At 45.4% G+C, this 20,753-nt stretch overlaps 1 protein-coding gene across 3 annotated transcripts in view; it reads right to left on the bottom strand.

Moving 5' to 3' along the window:
- Positions 1-256: 256 nt before the first annotated feature.
- The window catches only part of LOC133888973 (probable cleavage and polyadenylation specificity factor subunit 1), a 56,957-nt gene continuing 36,460 nt past the window's right edge, over positions 257-20,753 (bottom strand). Inside the window, exons 15-26 of one of the 3 annotated variants that reach the window (XM_062329396.1) lie at positions 20,149-20,243; positions 13,769-13,965; positions 10,458-11,230; positions 9,254-9,334; positions 9,090-9,155; positions 8,828-8,905; positions 8,455-8,685; positions 8,245-8,373; positions 7,974-8,153; positions 2,307-2,492; positions 1,484-1,851; positions 257-1,155 (exon numbers count right to left, since the gene is read on the bottom strand). In XM_062329396.1, the coding sequence (XP_062185380.1) occupies positions 1,041-1,155; positions 1,484-1,851; positions 2,307-2,492; positions 7,974-8,153; positions 8,245-8,373; positions 8,455-8,685; positions 8,828-8,905; positions 9,090-9,155; positions 9,254-9,334; positions 10,458-11,230; positions 13,769-13,965; positions 20,149-20,243 (2,499 nt within the window). In that variant the 3' untranslated portion in view covers positions 257-1,040. Of the gene's footprint in view, positions 1,156-1,483; positions 1,852-2,306; positions 2,493-7,924; positions 8,154-8,244; positions 8,374-8,454; positions 8,686-8,827; positions 8,906-9,089; positions 9,156-9,253; positions 9,335-10,457; positions 11,231-13,768; positions 13,966-20,148; positions 20,244-20,753 lie in introns of those variants that run through there. The other 2 variants (XM_062329397.1, XM_062329398.1) reach the window with 2 other exon arrangements.

Genomic DNA, 20,753 nt, shown 5'->3' with positions numbered 1-20,753 from the left:
TTTGTGAAAATATATTAGAGTTGTCAAGGGTCTTCAGCTTTGTCCCAAAAGTCAAGATGTAGAGTAAGATGTACTTTCTCCATTTGCAAATAGTTATCACAGTTGACTTCAGGCATGTTTTACCATCAATTTTTCACAAATGCACATGAAAATGATTCTAAGTATACAATACTGTTAAAGTCGACAAATCTACTGATACTTTCTACACCTTACTTAGTAACAATTATTTAAAAACGCAGATAGTATTAATTTGCAGTAGGTAGCAGTCAGATTTTTGTGCTTGTCCATGCCGGTCCATGTTCATGTACTAGTAGCAGCAAAAGTCAAAAAGGTATGCGAGAGTTCTGGAGCTCTCGAGCTCCATGCATGTGAGAAAATTCTGAAAATCGGTTGTGTAAAGGTCTATAAATAGGCATGCAAGGTTGCTATGTAAGTGAACGTTTTGATGAATAAAAACAGAGCGTTAGCTCCAGCTCCTCTGTTCCTCCTGTGTCTGTTCAATGCTCAAGTTTCTCGTCCTCCAGCAAACCAGTACTAGTGAAAGAAACCGACGCCGAGGAGGTCGTCCGCTCTTCCCGCTTCAACTCTCTGTTCTCGCTGTTCGCTTGCAGTTAGACTTCCTGAGCTACAACCTCAAGGGTGCCGTGATATCCTCCGCTTGCTTGTTTCTCCGCGTATAAGGAATTGTGGTGCTTGCTATTGCTAGTCGTATGTAAGATTAGGAGGAAATGAGTTTGTGCTACATAAGTTCTAGTAATGTTCCCGATTAATACTGACTCTTCAGATAACTGATTTTCAGTGTGTTTTCCAATACTAATAACAGGCCAGCAAAAAAGGTGGTTACAATCTGCTGAGACGCATCAACTGTCCAGTCAATGATAGCTCCTTTAGTTACACCGGCAAAACCTAAACTTCAGCAGCCATCTTTACAATAAAGCTGATGTCAAGTGGCCAGGTCAATGGAATTGGGAAGAACTTCTGATGCAGCTTCAGAACTGCCTGAGTACGACCAGCTTCTCCATCAGCCCAAAAGTTACAGCTCACAAGAAACTTGTGCCCAGTGAAAAGTCGCTAAAATTGGAAAGAATCTGCGAGCGGGTGGTTCCAATCTGTTGTGCAATCTCAAGCTGCTCTTCTAAAGACAACATCTCATAGCTGCAAAAGGGCAGAAAGGAAAAATGCAATGCATGGTTAGGGACACATAATGCGGTAAGAAGGTAAATAAAGAACACAAGACTTCCCGGGATTGGGATCAAAAACCAGTGTACACCAAGGGGGCAGAATTTCATTTAAATTTTTATTACCAAAATAGTGGCAATAAGAAAAAAAATAAAAGTCCCGTACTATAATTTAAAAAATGACAATTTATTCTAATTATTTGACTGATCTGCACCAATTCTGAACAATTAATTTAAATGAAGGATTTCAGGTTAAAAAAAAATGAAAATCCCGTAACATAAGATGTTGATGAAGATTCACTTACTGAGAAAGAAGCTCGAAGTCAATGATATTGTCTGGTCCAGGACGATGTGCCTTCCCATTGGAGTAAAACTGCCTAAATGATCTCGGGTTCAGGCCACATACATGGGGGACAGCATCTACGAGCTTTCTCTGTAAGCTCTGGAGCCGACGAAATGTCAATTCATCAACAGGTGTGATGCAGCCGACACCACCATCCAAGGTCCCAAATACAAGAGCAAAACGGTTTGTCTTTTCAGATGCCAATCCCTGTGTGGGCAGCATCTGCAGTCTCAAAAACTTTGACACATGGGCTCCAACATGAAGTTCTGCTCTGGAAAGAAGCTTTTGCCCCTTCCAGCTCTCAACCATTTTGGGAGCATAGTAGAAAATCTGCATGGTGTATGTGAAATGTGATCAACTAATCATGTGAAAAGTTGCCTCATTCAGATGCAGACACTCGGAACAGCTAAATAATGAAATCAACCAGATACTGTAACATAGAGCAATTTGCCAGAAGTCTAACAGAACTGTAATCTGCTGTGAATCAGGTTTGTTAGTAGCAAGATACAAAAATTGAAAACCCATATCAATATGGTCCTAATAGCATTAATTTTATCAGAAAAATGAAGAGAAGGAATAAGGTTAACAAACATTCCATTGAACTGATGGTGGGATAGTTTTCCATGTACTTGACAGACATTGTACAAGTTTAGTACTCATTGCACAAGTATTAATGTGCTAACAAGTGTCTCTACCATAGCCAAACCAGCTAGCTTCCACTAAGTTTTCAAAAACATCGCATCCCACAGTTACATTTGCCATATTAAAGATATGGATGAAATTACCTGCACGTTCTTATCAGAATCTGAAACTACAAGGCTCAAGGTGCTCCCATCAATTAAGAACTCAGTTGCAAGACAATCAAGTGATCCAAAATCTTTTGCCAGCAGACTTAATTGAGAACCTTGCTCCTTCCAGCTAAGAAAATATATACTTTTGTGAATATCACCAAACAAAACAAAGTTTTTCACCTGTCAGAACAATGAAAGAATGTATATCATTGTAATAGGTTCACAGATCTGCAATAGCCAAGCTCAACATGGCATACAAAAGGGGCATATCATACAAAGATATAGAACCAAAGCAAGGGAACAACTAGATAAAATAATCGAATCTGAGAATCAGATATGATCGTTATGTAAACCTAAAGAAATTACTGATCCTATCATTTGCCGAAGAAAGAAATACAGGAATGATAGCTCTGAAAGACTTAAGGCCTGAGAAGATCATCTTAAGCTAGTCAATGAAAGTTCTCATATGGCACAGGGCAGTTAGAAACTTAGAATTGGAGGTTTATTGCTCATGCAATATATACAGTGACCGAACTCACAACTTATTAAAGCATTTCTGTCAAATCTTAAAAAAGAGGCCACCAAACAGTCAGTCAATATATCTAAAATTGGTGAAGTAGAAGTGCTTTTAAGAAAAATAGCACTGCAATGACAAATCATAAGTGCAAGAAAAATAACAATAGCATTTATCTGATGTCAAATAATAATAGCACAAGGGCTCTGGCCCAGGGATTCCAACACAAACAGTTCCTGGTGCCAATTACTTACTTGCATTGTACCAATTCTTTTCACTAAAACTTGAACCTAAGCGAAATCACACGAGCTCAGATTTTTGTGTTATGAAAAATTTGTTGTTATATTGTGAAATGGAGGGAGTTACAAGTTTATAACAAACTAGATGGCGGCACCCGCTCCCGTTCCTTCTTCCCAACACGTTCCCCAAAGCCGACGCGCCGTCGCCGGCGTCGTTCTCGTGCACGTCCGTCAAGGGCGCCTGCTGGGGCTCCTCTTGGTGGGGGGGATGGTGATGCCCCTGGCCAGGAGCGGCAGCCAATATCTGATCCTCTACCGATGGCGGCCCACCCGTCTTCTAGCTCCCATCCCGCACCTTTGGGTCGTTGCATCCTGGAGCGCTCGGCGGAGCTGGGTCGGGAGGAATTTGACCTACGGCGTGCTATTTTCATCTCAATCATCGGGTCCAGGCCGTTGGTGGAGCTTCGCGATGCGGCGGCGGCGGTCGCTGCTCATTTTGATCTCGACGTCGGCACCCTATCCATCCACCGTGCGAGACCTGAGGATTTCCTCCTGCTTTTGCCGGATGAGGCGACGGCGTGACGTGTTGCGAACGGGGGCCAGCCCGTGCGAACACCACATTTCTGCTACCTCATCAAGCCTTGGTCGCGACTTGCCCATGCTGTGGGTTGCTCAATGCCGATCTTGGTGGAGTTATCCCTTTTTGGTATTCCGGCGCATGTCTGGAGTTTGGTCACGGCAAGGAGATTGTTGAGCCCGTTCTGTTGGATCGACGCTTTGCACCCGTCCACGGCGGCGCGCTCCGATCTGTTCGAATTCCGGCTCTCCGCCTGGACTTCCCACCCGGAGTCTCTCCCACCGAAGCTTGGTCTCGTCGTTGAAGAGCCAATGGAGGCAGCAGCGGCTAGGAGTTTGCCTGGGGTGCGACTGCTTGAGTACATGGTTGATGTTCACGTCACAAGGATCATTGAGTTTATGGCCCCCAGTTGGATGATCTGAAAGTGCAATTCCTTCAAGAGCTGCGAGATATACGGCAAACATGTCTTGGACCATGGGCAATTGGTGGTGATTTCAATCTCATATACATGACAGAAGATAAGAATAACACAAATGTTAATAGGGCAATGATGGGTCGTTTCCGCCGTTTTCTTGATGACATGGAGCTGAGTGAGATAGCACTCCTTGGTCGAAAGTACACGTGGTCTAATGAGCGCGAAACCCCAACTCTGGTTCGCCTTGATCGGGTTTTTTGCTCCTCTGATTGGGAACAAATTTTCCCTGATTGTATCCTTCAGAGCTCGGCTTCTTTGATCTCTGATCACTGTCCACTGTTTCTTGGTCTCAAGGATAATATTCAGGGCAAAAGGCGCTTCCATTTTGAAAGTTTTTGGCCCAGGCTTGATGGCTTCTTGTTGGTGGTTGAAGGCTCCTGGTGCAAACTGGTGGATACCTCCTGTCCACTTGAACGCCTCTCCATGAAGCTGGGTAGGCTCGCAAAGGACTTGCAATCTTGGAGTCAGGAGAGAATTGGCAATGTCAAGCTACAACTCAGGTTTGCAAGGGAAATATTGCACCGGCTGGAGATTGCTCAAGACTCTCGGGTGCTGTCCAGTGTAGAGGATTGGTTCCGTCGTCAACTGAAGCGTCATGCACTCGGTTTGGCATCTCTAGAGCGCACTATTGCCCGATTACGTTCTAGTTTGTTGTGGTTAAAGGATGGGGATGCTAATACATCCTTCTTTCATCAGCATGCTCGGTATAGGAAGCGGAAAAATTTCATGGCCAAAATCAAGGTTGGAAGTGAGATCTTCACTGGACAGGAGGAGAAGCAAGAGGCAGCTTGGGATTTTTACTCCAACTTGCTGGGCAAGGCTGCCCAGAGAGATTGCACTTTGAATTTGCAATCCTTTTATTCTGTTCCTCGGGATTTATCTATTCTTGAGCATGGTTTCTCTGAAGAAGAGGTCCGAGCGGCGATCTCTTCCCTGCCTTCGGATAAAGCTCCGGGTCCAGATGGTTATACTGGGCGTTTTTACAAGACTTGTTGGGGTGTCATTGAAATGGATGTCATGGCTGCTCTTGACTGTTTGCTGCGGGGGGATGTTAGTAAGCTTTTTCTTCTGAATTCGGCCTTCATTACTCTCCTGCCAAAATCGCCCGAAGCCTTGGAGATTAAGGATTTTCGTCCCATCAGCCTCATACATAGCTTTGCAAAATTGGTCACCAAGATCTTGGCCAATCGGCTAGCCCCTGTTCTTCAAGGTCTGATTTCTCCGAACCAAAGTGCTTTTATCAAGGGAAGATGCATTCATGATAGCTTTATTCTGGTGCAACAAACTGCAAGAATTCTCCATACACAAAAAGAACCAAGCGTTCTACTCAAACTTGACATAACCAAAGCTTTTGATTCTGTGTCGTGGCCCTTCTTGTTGGAAGTTTTGTTGCATTTGGGGTTTGGTCCAGTTTGGTGCAACATTCTGTCAAAGCTCTTGAGATCTTCCACAACTCGGGTGTTGGTTAATGGAGTGCCGGGTGATTGGATTCAGCACCAGCGTGGTTTGCAGCAAGGTGATCCTTTGTCCCCGATGCTCTTCATTACTGTTATGGACGTTCTAAATGTTTTGATCTCTAAAGCAAGTGACAGTGGCCTGCTGCAACCTCTCCTGGCGCGGGGTGTTGCGCAGCGCGTTTCGCTTTATGCGGATGATGTAGTTCTGTTTTTGCGGCCTCACACAGAGGATCTTCAGCTCATTAAAGAAATTCTCCGTGTTTTTGGTGAAGCATCGGGCCTGGTCACAAACATTAGTAAGTGCTCGGTTACTCCAATCCAATGTCAAGAACAGGATATTGAGACAGTGCTTACATCCATTCCCTGCAAGGTGCAAGTTTTCCCTTGTAAGTATCTTGGTTTGCCATTGTCTATCAAGAAGCTTTCGAAGGCTGATTTCTATGACTTAATTGATAAGATTGCTAATAAATTACCGGGGTGGAAAGCGACTTTGATGCCCCCGGCCGGGAGAGCCACTCTAGTCCGGGCAGTGCTCACTGCCATGCCTATCTACCAGCTTATTGCTCTAGAATTTCCGAAATGGGTTATCAAGGCAATCGACAAGATTCGGAGAGCATTCTTATGGAAAGGTCGCAAAGAGGTTAAGGGAGGCCATTGTTTGGTTGCTTGGGGCCGTGTTAAAAGGCCCATTGATCTTGGAGGGCTGGGAATTCATGATCTGGAAATTCTTGGATGGGCTTTGAGAATGAGGTGGCTGTGGTTCAAAAAGACCAAACCGGATTGTGCTTGGGCTAATCTTGACATTCAGGTGCATCCTAACTCTCTGGCTTTGTTCTCTGTCTCAGTGACATCCCTTGTGGGCGATGGGTGCAGGACCTTATTCTGGTGTGACCGATGGTTACAAGGCAGAGCAGTTGCTGATATTCCTCCTTCCTTATGTGCTCTAGTGCCAAGGAGAATTGCTAGAGGAAGAACGGTCCAGGACGCACTGACAGATAATGCTTGGATCCGTGACTTTAGGGGAGGGTTGCAGGGGTCAGCCTTCTGGAATTCCTTCAGCTTTGGGATATTTTACCGAGTGTTGGGCTGTCTCCTGGAGTGGACGATAAACACATCTGGACTCCTCCCTCGGGCGAGTTCACAACCAGATCAGCATATCGTCGTTTCTTCGTAGGGGCTGTCGAGTTTGAGCCTTGGAAAGAGATATGGAAATCTTGGGCTCCTCCTCGCTGCAAATTCTTCTTATGGTTGGCCTCTTTGAACCGATGTTGGACTGCTGACCGACTGGCCCGTCGTGGTCTTGATCATCCTGAACATTGCCCCCTCTGTGACCAAGAGGATGAAAATGTGCAGCACTTGCTCACGGCTTGCGTGTTTGCAAGGGTGGTTTGGTTCTCGGTGCTTTCTATGGTTGACCTGCACCAGCTAACACCTGGTCATGAGGACCAAGTGTTCTTGGTTTGGTGGCGCAATTCTCTGCAGCATGTCCCCAGGCAGCTTTCCAAGGGGTTTAACTCAATGATCATGCTGGTTGCCTGGTGGTTATGGAAGCATAGAAACAGATGTGTGTTTGAGGGCGCCTCACCTAGTGTTAGCGTCATCTTACGAGACATTCGAGATGAGGCTAAGTTATGGTGTTTGGCGGGAGCAAAAGGGCTTAGTAGTTTATGGCCGTGATTTTTGGGCCTTTGGTCGTAGTTTTTCTTTCTCTTGTAACTAGGGTGGCCCTACTGGGCGTTGGGTATGTGTGGTTGTTCTGAGTCGTCTTTGACTCTTTTTCTTCTTAATATAATGATACGTAGTTCTCCTGCGTGTTCGATAAAAAAAAAAAATTGTTGTTGAATTGTATAACAATAGTTGCATGATACAAAACAGATCAATTCAAATGTATCAAACAGCTATTAGAAGTACCAAAAAGTTCACATCCTTTTGATTTTGTACGTTTGTTGTTCTGGCTTACAGCATATATTATAAAATTAAGGTATGGCCACCTGAGAGCTTTTTGTTCAGATGGTATATGGGATAATCTCTAGGATGAGGACACAGTAAGAAAGGTCAATGTAAGGAAAATGGAAAGATTTGGAAGTTGGCCAAAAAGTAAGGATGGTTAATGCCAGGTTACGGCATGCCACCTGAATTTACTTTTCCATGTCCAAAATAAATGGTGTGTTAGGTTCAGCAGCGAAGAAAAATGATAAGATTATGACAAGATTTTTGCACAGCCCTTTACAGGTTTGTCCTTACTACTGGTCATGGAAACATATAAAGGCGTCAGAAATAAATTAATTTAACATGGTAGCAAGAAAATTATTTAAAACTGTCAAAAGTAAAATCAGAGGTTTGTAAGCACCTTATTTGTTAAAACATGTAAACTGAAACAAACTCCTTACTATACTCACAATGTTCAGGCTTACAACATGTAATGGGGCATCATAGAATGCAACGGCGGTCAATTCAGAGCCAGTCCAGTTGTTCAATGTGATCTTAGGACCAGAAGCTATCAACAGATGACCTTGAAGAGAGGCAACAGCAGATACAGCACCTTTACTCTCTTTTGAGTAGACTTCCGTGACCTGAAACTAGTATCGACATGTTACCAGATAAACATAGTAGTAATTTTAGTGTCAGTAAAAAATATTCCACAGAAGTCCAACAATGCCCCTCAAGTACCAGATTTTGAGAATTTTCACTTTTGCTGAAAGTGAACAGAAGCACCCGTCCTCTAGCAGCAACATCCTCCCCTTGAACATAAGCAGTTCCAATGGCCATAAGGGTTTCATTTTCCTTTGTTGTTGTGTTCTGAGGTGAAAATAATAGTCTTTTGGTAAATAATATTTTAGCCTAGTGCAGTATCAATATAAGGGGAGAAGAGATACATACTTGTAAGGTAACGATGCGCACTGTTAGAGCGTTTTCAAATGATTGCATTGGAATGGTGAACCTTGTCTCCCAACGACCACTGGGTTTCTCCAACTCCATAATGCGAACCTCGAATTCATCAACAGTATAAACCTTTTGGAGGTCATCACCACTTGTAACATCATTCTCAATGTGCGGACCCAATTCTTGTTCAGCCATAGAAGAAAGGACTTGATTTAGTGGGTGAACAACCTGAAGCAAAGTTAAGAATATTAAACTAGACAATTTTATCCATATATTTGACAGCCTGGCAGCCATAATCACAGATAGCAGTGAACCAGTAAGAAAATATTATCCATTTCTCATTCAAGTAATAACAGTACATAGTACTTACAGGAAAAGACACAATAAGTGGATACATGGACTGTTCTGCATAATATGTGACCTGATGTGGGGTGCCATACAAGGGAACCTACAAAAGTGCAAAATATAAAATTATGTGTAAGATAAAAAGGCTGCAAATAATGTTAAGATATAGCTGCCATGCAACTGCAAGTGGACCTAAAAAAGTGCAAAATATAAAGGTTCTGTAGAAGACAAAAAGGCTACAAATAATGTAAAGGTATAGCTTATGTTTACATAAAAACTAATTTTACCTTTTGAACAGGCCAGTAGTTATCATAGTTATACGCTGATGGCAATTGACATATCTTCAGAAAACCCTGCACCAAAAATTAATGAATATCAAATTTCAACATGGAAAATAATTTAAGCATCTAAACAATACATGAAGAAAAGGCGCATCTCAGCAACACTTTACCTGAGATGTAACATATATGAGCCCATGGCAACAATTGACATTGTGGAGAACGGTAAAGGCTACAATGGGACCATCACATAACTGCAGAACTTAACTATTTAGAAGAAGAAAATAGAAGAATAGTTCAAGTTGTGTGTAAGTGCTATTTCTGAATAACCTAAGGAAACACACTCAATAATGTAAAAAATGCCCAATTCATAGGTAGCTTTCCAGATGTACAATATATACCAAATAATATAGGCTTTTGAAGCTGTAAGAAACAAAAGTTCAATTCTGACCAAGATTCAAAACCCGGTTTTACGGAAAATACTGGACCCAGGCCGTATCGGTAATCGGCCGGTTACCAGTAAATTTTGGCCAAATTTGCCTACAAATTTTTTTAAAATTTGAGACTGGTGTCCGCCGGTTATTGGTTGAAATTGACCGGTTACCGCTGAACTGCCATATGTATAATGCAAGACAATTGGTTTGTCGATATAAATTGTAAATACATAAAATTTATTTTGGATAAATGTATAAAAAAAATTCAATAAAACATGAAAAATTCAAAAATTCATATGGCCATTAAGGGCTGAGAAGGTAGTCATTTAAAAGAACAAAACGTAAAGGAACAGCACTTTGAAATCAATGTGTCATTCTCTCAGTAAATTACACTCCACTAGTTTTGTACTGATACTTCCATTAACTTGAGATAAATGAAAGAATCAATTACTTTCCTATAATTTTAAATTCAAAATTCTTTAAATTTAAAACTTTTCAGACTGGTATTCTTTTTACCAGTTTGAGCCGGTACGTCCGGTTACTGCTGGTAACTCCGGTTACTGCTGGTAACTGGCTGGTTACCACCGACTCTTTTACCCCTGATTTTGACTAATTTAACATTCAGCTTCGGTGCAAGTCTGAGAGTAGAGGACATCAGGATAGACCACATCAAGTAAAACACACAATAAGTATAGTAGCAGCAAGCCAGCAACAGTTAGAAAACCAGAAGCATCTACTTGAAAAACTGCAAGAGATGTCGTTTTCGAATGCCCTTTAGAATGAAAATAACAAATCACACTGTTCAGCAGAGTAACTGAATTAGGTTAGCTATGAAATACTCGACACAAGAATGGCATTGCATCCTAGTCATTTAAGCATATCAGGAAAAAAATTGTTAAGTCTCAGATACAAGATAACTAATATTTTGAGCATAACATTTGACCTGTGGATGCACCCGAAATCGCTGTCGACAAACCATAACCCAGGTTGGCCTCGGGCCACTAAGAAATAGTCCCTCGTAACCTCCGACGTTGTTGAAAATTGACATTCTTGGTCGTGCAGGACTTGATATGTCATCTCGTGGCGAGACATCAATTGAAACTCGACGAAATCTCAAATTTCTGAGTCTTGAATCACTGGCATTGCCAAGATCAGCTGAACCATGAGGTGACAAAGGAACACATCGTGTGTTGCTCTCCAAGCCTTCATAACAATAAGCATGGTAACACAACAATGTCCCATCATTCAATAATCCAAAGAGGAATGGCTGACTAAACTGACCAGACCATCTATGCATTGCAAGCTCAACTATCTTAATGTTATTTGCTTCTTCTTTCTTCACAGAAAATTTAGTAGCATCTCGACTTCCTACTGCAGTATCCTTAGAAGATATATGAGCAACCGCATCAACCAAAAGAGCTGGTCCAGAAACAAAATTTTCCACAGAGAAAACACATTTAAAACTGGGCACTTCAAAAATTTCCAGTTTACCATTTTCATAACAGATTATGCAATATATATCAGACTGGTCATGAGATGAACTATCATTGCTATCAATAGCCTCTTGAATACCAGTAGATATCCATGCATCAGTACGTGTCTTTCTTAGCCATGGCTCAGGACCTCTGTCATGGTAAAGCGTACATGAAGATATTTGCTCACTTGAGCTTGCAAATATGGCAGGAACATTGGCAGAAATAGTACATGTAGAATGATCTGCATCGGAAGAAGAGATAGCGTGTAGTCAAGTTTTTCCCAAAAATGATGATAGAAGTACAGGGAACAAAATGGAAGTACTTGTGCTTTCAGTTAATCAGCAATGACAAAGATATAGGCTACTAATTGTGCATGTTAGGTCACCAAAAGATTCCAGATTAAACTGATAACAGCAGCTTTGATTTAACAGTAGTGATATTCCTCAGGATGCTACAAGGGGAAAGTATCTAGTATGATCGTGTAAAACCATCTTTCAGTGCTAACATGTGAACTTTCCATGTGCTCCTCCTCGTCGCAGCCACCCCACAGGGGGCCGCTGCCCAGACATCGTGACATGTTCGAGCAACTGTCCGGACCACGGATTACGGTTACGGCATGGCTTGCTCGTGCACGGTGGGGGAGTGTGTGGACGGCACGTACGGTATCCAATGGTGCACATGGAAAGTTCACATGTTAGCACTGAAAGATGGTTTATATGATTTGAGTTCATTGGGTTAATCTTCACAAAGTATCCATACATGTGTCCAAGAGATCCTTCAAAAGCTATTCACACCCATACGTCACTGAACTTAACAGGTTAACAACAGCATAGGGTTTCAAACTAGATACTTCAACAAACATGGATCCAATAGCTACGTGCACAGTTTCACAAATCCGTTCTACACTCAAGTGTGGGAAAGCTCAGGCTTGCCAACTTCTATCTTCAACACTTAGCAAACCATCCCATGGTAGGTGCTGACCTAAAACCCATATGAATGTTCCTTTACTACGGCACAACTCACCTATCCGACAGATAATCTTAGTCTCAACTTTCAGAATGATTAGCACTTAGTCAACTATCAAATATAACTGGCTAGGACTAAGCAATTAAACGTCAACATAATGGGATCCCTCGGTAAATTTTTATTTATTTCACCCTACCCATGCTCTCAGTTCACACTGGCCCTTCTCAGTTCTCACTGGCTCACTCAGGAACCCTCCTGCATCCTCGACATCAGCAAAATTGCAACGCCACCACTCACAAGTCTTACATCGTTTGCCAACAATGACTTCGTTCACCCCAGCTTGTGCCACGACCTCAGCATCAATATTGAGTGTTGACATCCAATCTCTCAGATGCCTCCCCAAGAACTTTTTCACCCTCCGTGACACCCTAATCTCAAGTTCCCAACCATTCCGATGTGGACCTTGCAAATTTTTGGTAATAGTTGCTCGACGCAACACAGGGTAATCCATGTTGCACACAAGGTGACACTGACTAAAGGCAGCCAACGGCACCACCCATTACCAGCAACTCAGTTAGAAAATAAAGAGCGGCACAATGCTTAGTAGCTGGTAATGGGCTAATGGCACATTAGGTCTTTCAACAGGTCAAGCATGGCGACAGTACAGTAGCATGTTAGTATGATAAACAAAAAGTAGTGTGATGCCACATTGCCATTGATGCTGAAACAATATATCACCGATTAACTTTTATAAATAATGCAACAGGCTATAACAAAAACGTGTAACTGTTATGGTCCAGATTCCAATGGGCTAGGTGGGCCGATCCAACCCACCCGCCATGGCAGCAGCCAGGGCAAGGGCTGCTGCCGTCACAAGTGACTAACCCCTAGCCACCGCACGCCACCTTCCCCTCCGCCAAGTCAGACTCTCCGGCAAGGGAGTCATAAGTCAGGAAGCTATCTGTTTAAATATGGTAGTCTATCTGTAACAGGGAGGGTTCTAGACACATCTTTTAGGAGGGTCCCCTGGCTACAAATATAAGGCCAGTGAGTCATTATTGAGTTAGAAATGATAAAGAAGATTATTCCTCCCTCCCTACCTAAGCCTCGTCCTCGCACTTTTCACAAATATTTCCTACGGTTTAATCCTCCCCAGTCCAAACACATAACAGTGACAGTCACACTCATCAAGAGTGCAAAGGAGACACTGGCAGGGACATTTGAGCAATCCTACTAGATTCAAAGGATGACATGAGCTGGTAATGTGTTAGTAAATGATCCCCCGGGAAGTTGTGGCTGAAATTAAATAAACCGAGGAAATTTTCCTACTTACCGGTTTAAAATCTCATTTCTTTATGCCACTGGGTAGGGCTTGGGCCCACATTCCAGTGGGAGAACCCAGTGAGAAAAGGAAATTCAGTGTGGCAAAAATGAAGAGGTTCAAACTCTGTGGTAAAAGCTAAATTGTAACAAGAATTTTTCTTACCAGTCCAATTGCTGGCTATCATCTAGATTCAAGTAACCAGTGATTACCAATTTACCATCAGTTTGCAGTAATCTGGATAGCAATTTACAAAATCTTTGATTGTCATAAACCTCATGTTCTTCGTTTATAAAGCTGAATATGCCTAATCAATTTCTAAGGTTTGCTCTGCTCAGCAACTTTTCTGGCATTACCATCTCTCAATAACTAACTATTTTGGCTCATTGCATACTGTAATTAAATGTTGATACAGTTAAACTGAACTTAGACAGGTCCAAAACAAAGAGGCCTTAAAGCAAAATACAGTGGCAGCTAGTGGATACACCATACCTCCAACGAGAATTCGAATAGTTCCATCAACCATCTTTAAAAGAACATATGGATCTGCAATTGAAGCAGATGCCGCTGCAAGAGGCTCAGAACTCAATGATGATTCTGAAGTATGCATGGTAAAGTTTAGCTCTTGTGTCATGAAGGAACCATCAAGCACACGAGCGCCCTTGGCGTATACCTGTATGACACGTTGCCTGCAATTCAAATAATGATGGGATGATTAAGACCTGTCTGAAAATAATTCATAATTTAGTAATGGAGCATCTTTATTAATAACTCTAGAAAGATGCCAAAACCGGTATGGCATGTGAAAAGCAGCGTTGAAGGCAAAAAGGCAATTAATGCACAGTGAAGAGACTATTGACAATTTAACAATAAACATAGAAGTCCATATGTCTAGTTGGTTTCATAATCCGTAGAGGGTGAGGGGGATGGCAGTTATCTGTTTAGGTTGAGGCTGAGAAAGATGAGATAGGGTTTGGGCCAAGTGTCCAAGTTATTCAACTCCCAGGCCCAACAATTTGCTCCTCTATTGCAGAGTTTGGCCGTCAAATTGGTTAGCCAACCAGCCTCATCTTGTTGTGAGAGGAATTGGGGTACTTACAGCTTCATCCACAGCATTAAATGAAACTCCTTAACTCAAGAGCTTGCTGAAGATTTGGTACATATGCACTCAAACCCAAGACATCTCTCGAGAAGAATAGATGCATACAAGAAAGGGGAATCAAGGATGTGGGATGTGGGAGGAGATTCTTTTGACTCTCTAAGTGGTCTAGGCATTCTTGAGGTTGCTGAACTCTCTTGATGAACCTGATCTGCAAGCTGTGTCTTTTGGAGATGTGGAGGCTGGTATTGTGGACGATGAAGGAAATGAGGATGAAGAAGCAGCCTAGGTGGTGGATGAACCAATGAACCATTGAAGTTGAGTTGCAAGCTGTGCTAGTTAACAGCATATTGCCAGTTGTTATGTCCTTTAGTATGTCCTAAATTTGAGACTTTTAGTATGTTATGTAATAGAACTTAAAGTAGAACATGGAAGTAACTTATTACTATTTTTTTTTTTTTTTAAAAGTAAAACGTATCCACATATTGGGTTTTCTGGGAAAATGCGTATCCCCGTATCCATATCGGTGTTGCATAGCCAACAAGTGATGGATGCACCGAGTGAGGAGTGAGAACATTGTTGTTATTTAAAGTTAGGGTAATGTTAGTAGTTATCAACAGAACCTGAGTTTATTTTCAATGCTATTGTGCTACTATATCTCATTGTCTGTTGCCATTTCAGATTGCCAAAAATTCACATGACATTGATAATGCAAAAAACTAATTGGCCCATCTCACAACTAAATATAACAGGTTTCAAGCTGCCAGCAGAATATGTTAATTTGTATCATAAATTGAATGTAATCCATCCAGTCTAGCGGCAAATTATGACAAACTAGTACAATATAATGTTGTAGAGACACACCTCACACCCAATATGGGGGGGTGACCTTCATATATATAGCCAATATGGCTGGGGATACAAGGAATACAATCAAGTATACATAGTAAGAGCTAATTATAGCTAATCACACATAGACCTGCCTAATACCCGCCCGCAGTCTAAGCGGGAGGATCCCGGACGCATAGACTGGACCTGAATTCAGTAAATAGCTGTACAGGAAGGCCCTTGGTCATGATGTCTGCGAACTGGTGGGAGGACGGCACATGAAGAACCCGAACTTGTCCCAAGGCGACCTTCTTACGGACGAAGTGAATATCAATCTCAATGTGCTTCGTGCGACGATGATGAACGGGGTTGGTTGTCATGTAGACAGCGCTGACATTGTCGCAGTAGACAACCGTCGCCGAAGCAATGGAGACGTGGAGCTCCTGCAGGAGCTGGCGCAGCCAGCAGCACTCGGCCACCACATGAGCAACAGCACGGTACTCTGCTTCTGCACTGGAGCGGGAGACCGTGGTCTGACGCTTGGAGGACCAAGAAATCAGATTGTCGCCGAGGTAGACACAATAGCCGGAGGTGGAGCGCCGAGAATCTGGGCAACCAGCCCAGTCGGCATCGGAGTAGGCGACCAGTGACTGAACGGGGCCGACACCAATGTGGAGGCCGGAGGAGAGAGTGCCCTTCAGGTAGCGTAGAATCCGCTTGATCATCGAGAGGTGCGGCTCACGGGGATCATGCATGAAGAGGCACACCTGTTGGACGGCGTATGCCAAGTCAGGACGAGTCAGCGTGAGGTACTGGAGCGCGCCAGCAAGGCTCCGGTACGCGGACGGATCAGCAACAGGGGCACCGGCGGTGGCGGATAGCTTGGCATGAGTGTCAACAGGTGTCGTCGTAGAGTGACACTCAGCCATGCCGGCGCGTTGAAGGAGCTCAACGGCGTACTGTCGCTGTGATAAGAACAAGCCGTCGGCGGAGCGAGTGACGGAGATGCCGAGGAAGTGATGGAGTGCGCCCAGGTCAGTCATGGCAAACTCAGAGTGGAGGCGCCCAATGATCTGCTGTAGAAATGCCGTCGAGGACGCAGTAAGGACGATATCGTCGACGTACAGAAGCAGGTAGGCGATACTGGTCCCGTCTTTGTAGACAAATAGGGAGGTGTCGGAAGTCGAGGCGACGAAGCCGAGCTGGCGAATGTATGTCGCAAAACGCTGGTACCAGGCTCGGGGAGCCTGCTTCAGGCCGTAGAGGGAGCGCTGCAACAGACACACATGATCAGGAAAAACAGGGTCGACGAAGCCTGGGGGCTGCTGGCAGTAGACGGCCTCCTCCAGATGTCCATGGAGAAAGGCGTTCTTGACGTCTAGCTGATGAATAGGCCAGGCGTGTGAGGCAGCCATGCTGAGGACAGCCCGGATGGTTGCTGGTTTGACCACCGGGCTGAATGTCTCGTCGTAGTCGATCCCGTGGCGCTGGGAGAAGCCACGAACCACCCAGCGAGCCTTGTGGCGGGTGAGGGTACCGTCGGAGTGGTACTTGTGCTTGAATATCCACTTGCCGGTGACCACGTTGGCGCCGTGTGGCCGGGGCACGAGGCGCCATGTCCCGTTGTCGATGAGCGCCTTGTACTCCTCAGCCATGGCCGCACGCCAGTTTGGATCAGCCAAGCCGCTACGGTAGTTGGCGGGAAGTGGAGACGGAGTGGTTGTCGCAGAGAGCCCCACATACCGCATAACCGGTATGGCCCCGGACTGGGTCCGCGTGATGCATCGTTCCTGCGGTACGAGAGGTGCTGATGGAGCTGCGGGCACCTGCGGCTGCTGTACAGGAGCAGTAGCCTACTGTGCAGGGGCAGGAGGCTGCTGAACAGGTGCAGGAGCCGGTCCTGGTGCTGTAGAGGACCCGTCATGCGCCCGGGGACGCCGGCTGTAGACAAGCCGGATGTCCCGAGCTGGTGGAGCGGCGTGAACAGTAGCTGGAGCCGGGGCAGCCGCTGGAGGAGCAGCAGGTAGTACGGGGCCGTGAAACAAGATCGCGGGGTCGTCGGTCAGCTCCTCAATGAAACCTTGGTGTGACTGCCCAGCAGCAGAGGGCAGAGATGCAGGACGCACCGGCACTGTAGTTCCTGCAAGCAAAAAATCCAGGTCGCTTGGCGAGGACCTGGAGGGGTAAAGCCCGAAGGGAAAACAAGTCTCATCGAAGACCACATGGCGAGAGATGATGACACGCTTAGTGGCCATGTCGAGGCAGCGGTACCCCTTGTGGGAAGAGGGATAGCCGAGAAAAACACAAGCTGTGGAGCGAGGGGAGAGTTTGTGGCGAGCCGTGGCGGTCAAGTTCGGATAACAGAGACACCCAAAGACACGTAAGTGGGAGTACTCGGGAGATTTGTTGTGGAGGAGAGTGTATGGAATGCTGTGGCGAACAGCAGAGCATGGACGCCTGTTCAGAAGGTATGTGGCTGTGGCGAGCGCCTCAGCCCAGTACTGAGCAGGCATGTGTGCATGTAGGAGCATCGTGCGGCTGATGTTGTTCAATGTGCGAAGAAGGCGTTCAGCCTTGCCATTTTGTGGGGAGGTATATGGACACGAGAGGCGTAAATGAATACCACGGGAAGCAAAGAGAGTATGGAGGGTATTGTTTACGAACTCAGTGCCGTTGTCGGCTTGGACAGCTTTGATGGCAAGGCTGAATTGAGTGTGTACATAATTGCAAAAATTTGCAATATGTGTGGAGACTTCAGATTTGCAAGTGAGGGGAAGGGTCCAACAGAAATGAGTAAAATCATCAAGTAAAACGAGATAGTATTGATACCCGGATACACTGGCAACCGGGGATGTCCATACATCACAGTGAACAAGTTCAAAAGGCATGGAAGTATATGAACTGGAATCTGAAAAAGGAAGGCGCACATGTTTGCCAAGCTGACAAGAATGACATAGCAATTTCTCTATTTTATTGCAGCTGATGGACGTATTACGACGAAGAATGTCAATGGTGGCGGAGCTGGGATGACCAAGACGATGATGCCAGAGGTCGGTGGAGATGGCAATGCTGGCGTGTGGAGCGGAAGACGCAGCAGGGAAAGTGTAAAGATCACCAGCACTATTGCAGCGAAGCATCACGCGTTGGGTCGGGATATCCTTGACAGAAAAACCAAGAGCGTCAAATTCTATAGAGCAGTTGTTGTCCCTAGTAAATTGACGGACAGATAGCAGATTGCAGACTAGAGATGGGACAACTAAGACATTATTTAGATGAAAATTGGACTCTGGTGTATGAAGAACAGACTCGCCACGACATGAAATAGGAAGATTTGCACCATTGCCAACTGTAATGGAAGAGTGAGGAGGAGGATGGCGAGAGAGGAGTATACCATCCGAGGAGCTCATGTGGGAGGAGGCGCCGGAATCCAGGACCCAGGGATGCTGGCCCTGGAGATGCATCTGATTAAGTGCAGCGACAAGACCATCCTGGTTCCACATGGGAGCTTGTTGGGAGACGTGGAGCGGCGCAAATGTCGTCGGGGGCTGCGTAGGCGCGAAGGCCGTGTGAGCCTGAGGAGGAGGGGCGCCAAGCACGCCTGGGCGCCAGCCGCCCTGCTGAGCCGAAGGAGGGCCCTGTGGCGCCCATGGATTGTAGCAAATCCAGGGGCCCATGGGTCGGTATTGATTAGTCTGGCCAGCGCCGCCGCGCTGCTGCGCAGAGGCGCTGTTCCAGCCACGCCGGCCCTTGCCCTTGCCCTTGCTGCTGCTGCTGTTGCCACCGCCGCCGCCCTTGTTGCTGCCGTAGCCGGTCACGTGTGGGTTGTGTGGACCTCCAGAGTTGGCTGTGGCAGCGAGAGCACGGCACCCGCCCGGGCTGGTGCAGCCAGAGCCGGCGGTGGCGAGGAGGGCGGTGCTGGCGACCGTCTTTTCGTCGTTGGTGAGACGAAGCTCCTTTAGTGCCAGCATGTCATGGGCTCTGGCGAATGTGGGAAGTACAGCGGAGTTGGCGATGTCGTCGGCGGTGTTGGAGAAGCGAGGATTGAGGCCACGCAGAAGGGCGAGGACGAGCTGCGAGTCCTGGACAGGATGGCCGACGTCGCGAAGAGCGGCGGCCTTGATCTTCAGCCGCTGGCAGTACGCCGATATGGTGCTGTCACCTTGCACCATGGAGTGAAACTCGTTGAGGAGGAAGATGGCGCGCGGCTCCCGGTTGGCGCGGAAGATCCCTTCAATGGCCACCCATAGATCACGAGCGGTTGGATCGGCACTGTCCATGGCGAGGTCGAGGACGGAGTCGTCGACGGAGCCAGAGATCCAGCCCCGGACGCAGCACTCCGCGGCATCCCACTGAGGATCATCAGGTCGAGGGGGAGCAGAGCCGTCGATGTGCGAGCGAAGGCCGAACTTGCCGCACAGCGACTTGAAGAAGAACGCCCACTTGGAGTAGTTGGATTGAAAGTCCAGCGTAAAAGGGATGTGGAACTTGACGTTGACTGTGGCGTAGTTGTGAGCCACGATCGGGGCAGCAGCGCCGGCGCTCATGGCAGGCATGGGGGGAGTGCCTGTCGCAGGCAGGGTGCCGGCACTGGTGGCCGAGAAGGAGGGGGCCGAGGTGTCCATGGGAGAGGAGAGAGGGAGGACGGGCGAGAGGAAGTCTCGCGCGTGGGGGGGAAGTCGCGCGATCACGGAGTCGCGAGGTGGAGGGAGGGAAAGACCGGGAGAATAGGATCTAATCGGCTGATACCATGTAGAGACACACCTCACACCCAATATGGGGAGGTGACCTTCATATATATAGCCAATATGGCTGGGGATACAAGGAATACAATCAAGTATACATAGTAAGAGCTAATTATAGCTAATCACACATAGACCTGCCTAATAAATGTGATACAAATTACTAAAACTGTAAAACAAAACAAAAAAGGTTAGTGGTGGCATACCTCCCAAACAAGTTACCAGCAGCAATTGTGCTTGCTTGAACATTATAGTCAACTGTTTCGGTAACTTCTCCAAGATCATCACCTGTCTGAAGTACCTATTGTAACAGAATAATGTTGAACAGTTAGTAATCATTTCATCAAGCGAAATTAGAGAATCAAGTCAAATCGAAATCAATCATATGTTATATAGCAAAATCATAGAGTAACCGTTTTGTCGAAAGAATTAAGGATCAAGCTCAAAGAAATCAAATATACATAATTCAAATAGTAATTCAAACAATTAGTAACCATTTCATCGGAAGAAACCAGAGGATAAAGCCCAATGGTAGCTATATATATGTTAAACAGAAAATTAATTATCATCCGCATAAAAACGTAAAATATTTTAGATCATTCACACCGTGCGTCTATACCACATGATCAAATATGGAAATACTCGTTTTAGAGACCATACAAGATTGGGAGTCTCAGAGGAGGTATACAGAATACAGGTAATTCTGTACACATCTTGATAGGGATAGAAAATAATCAAGTTTAGGGGCAATTTCTTATATGCCACTGAATAACTTCGTATGTGGGCACATGCTACTGATGTTCCAGGGCCC

The sequence above is a fragment of the Phragmites australis genome, chromosome 13, assembly GCF_958298935.1.
Source record: "Phragmites australis chromosome 13, lpPhrAust1.1, whole genome shotgun sequence".
In the NCBI taxonomy this organism is placed as follows: domain Eukaryota; kingdom Viridiplantae; phylum Streptophyta; class Magnoliopsida; order Poales; family Poaceae; genus Phragmites; species Phragmites australis.
Note: the sequence above shows the minus strand (reverse complement) of the source record. Positions and strands in the feature narration are given on the sequence as shown.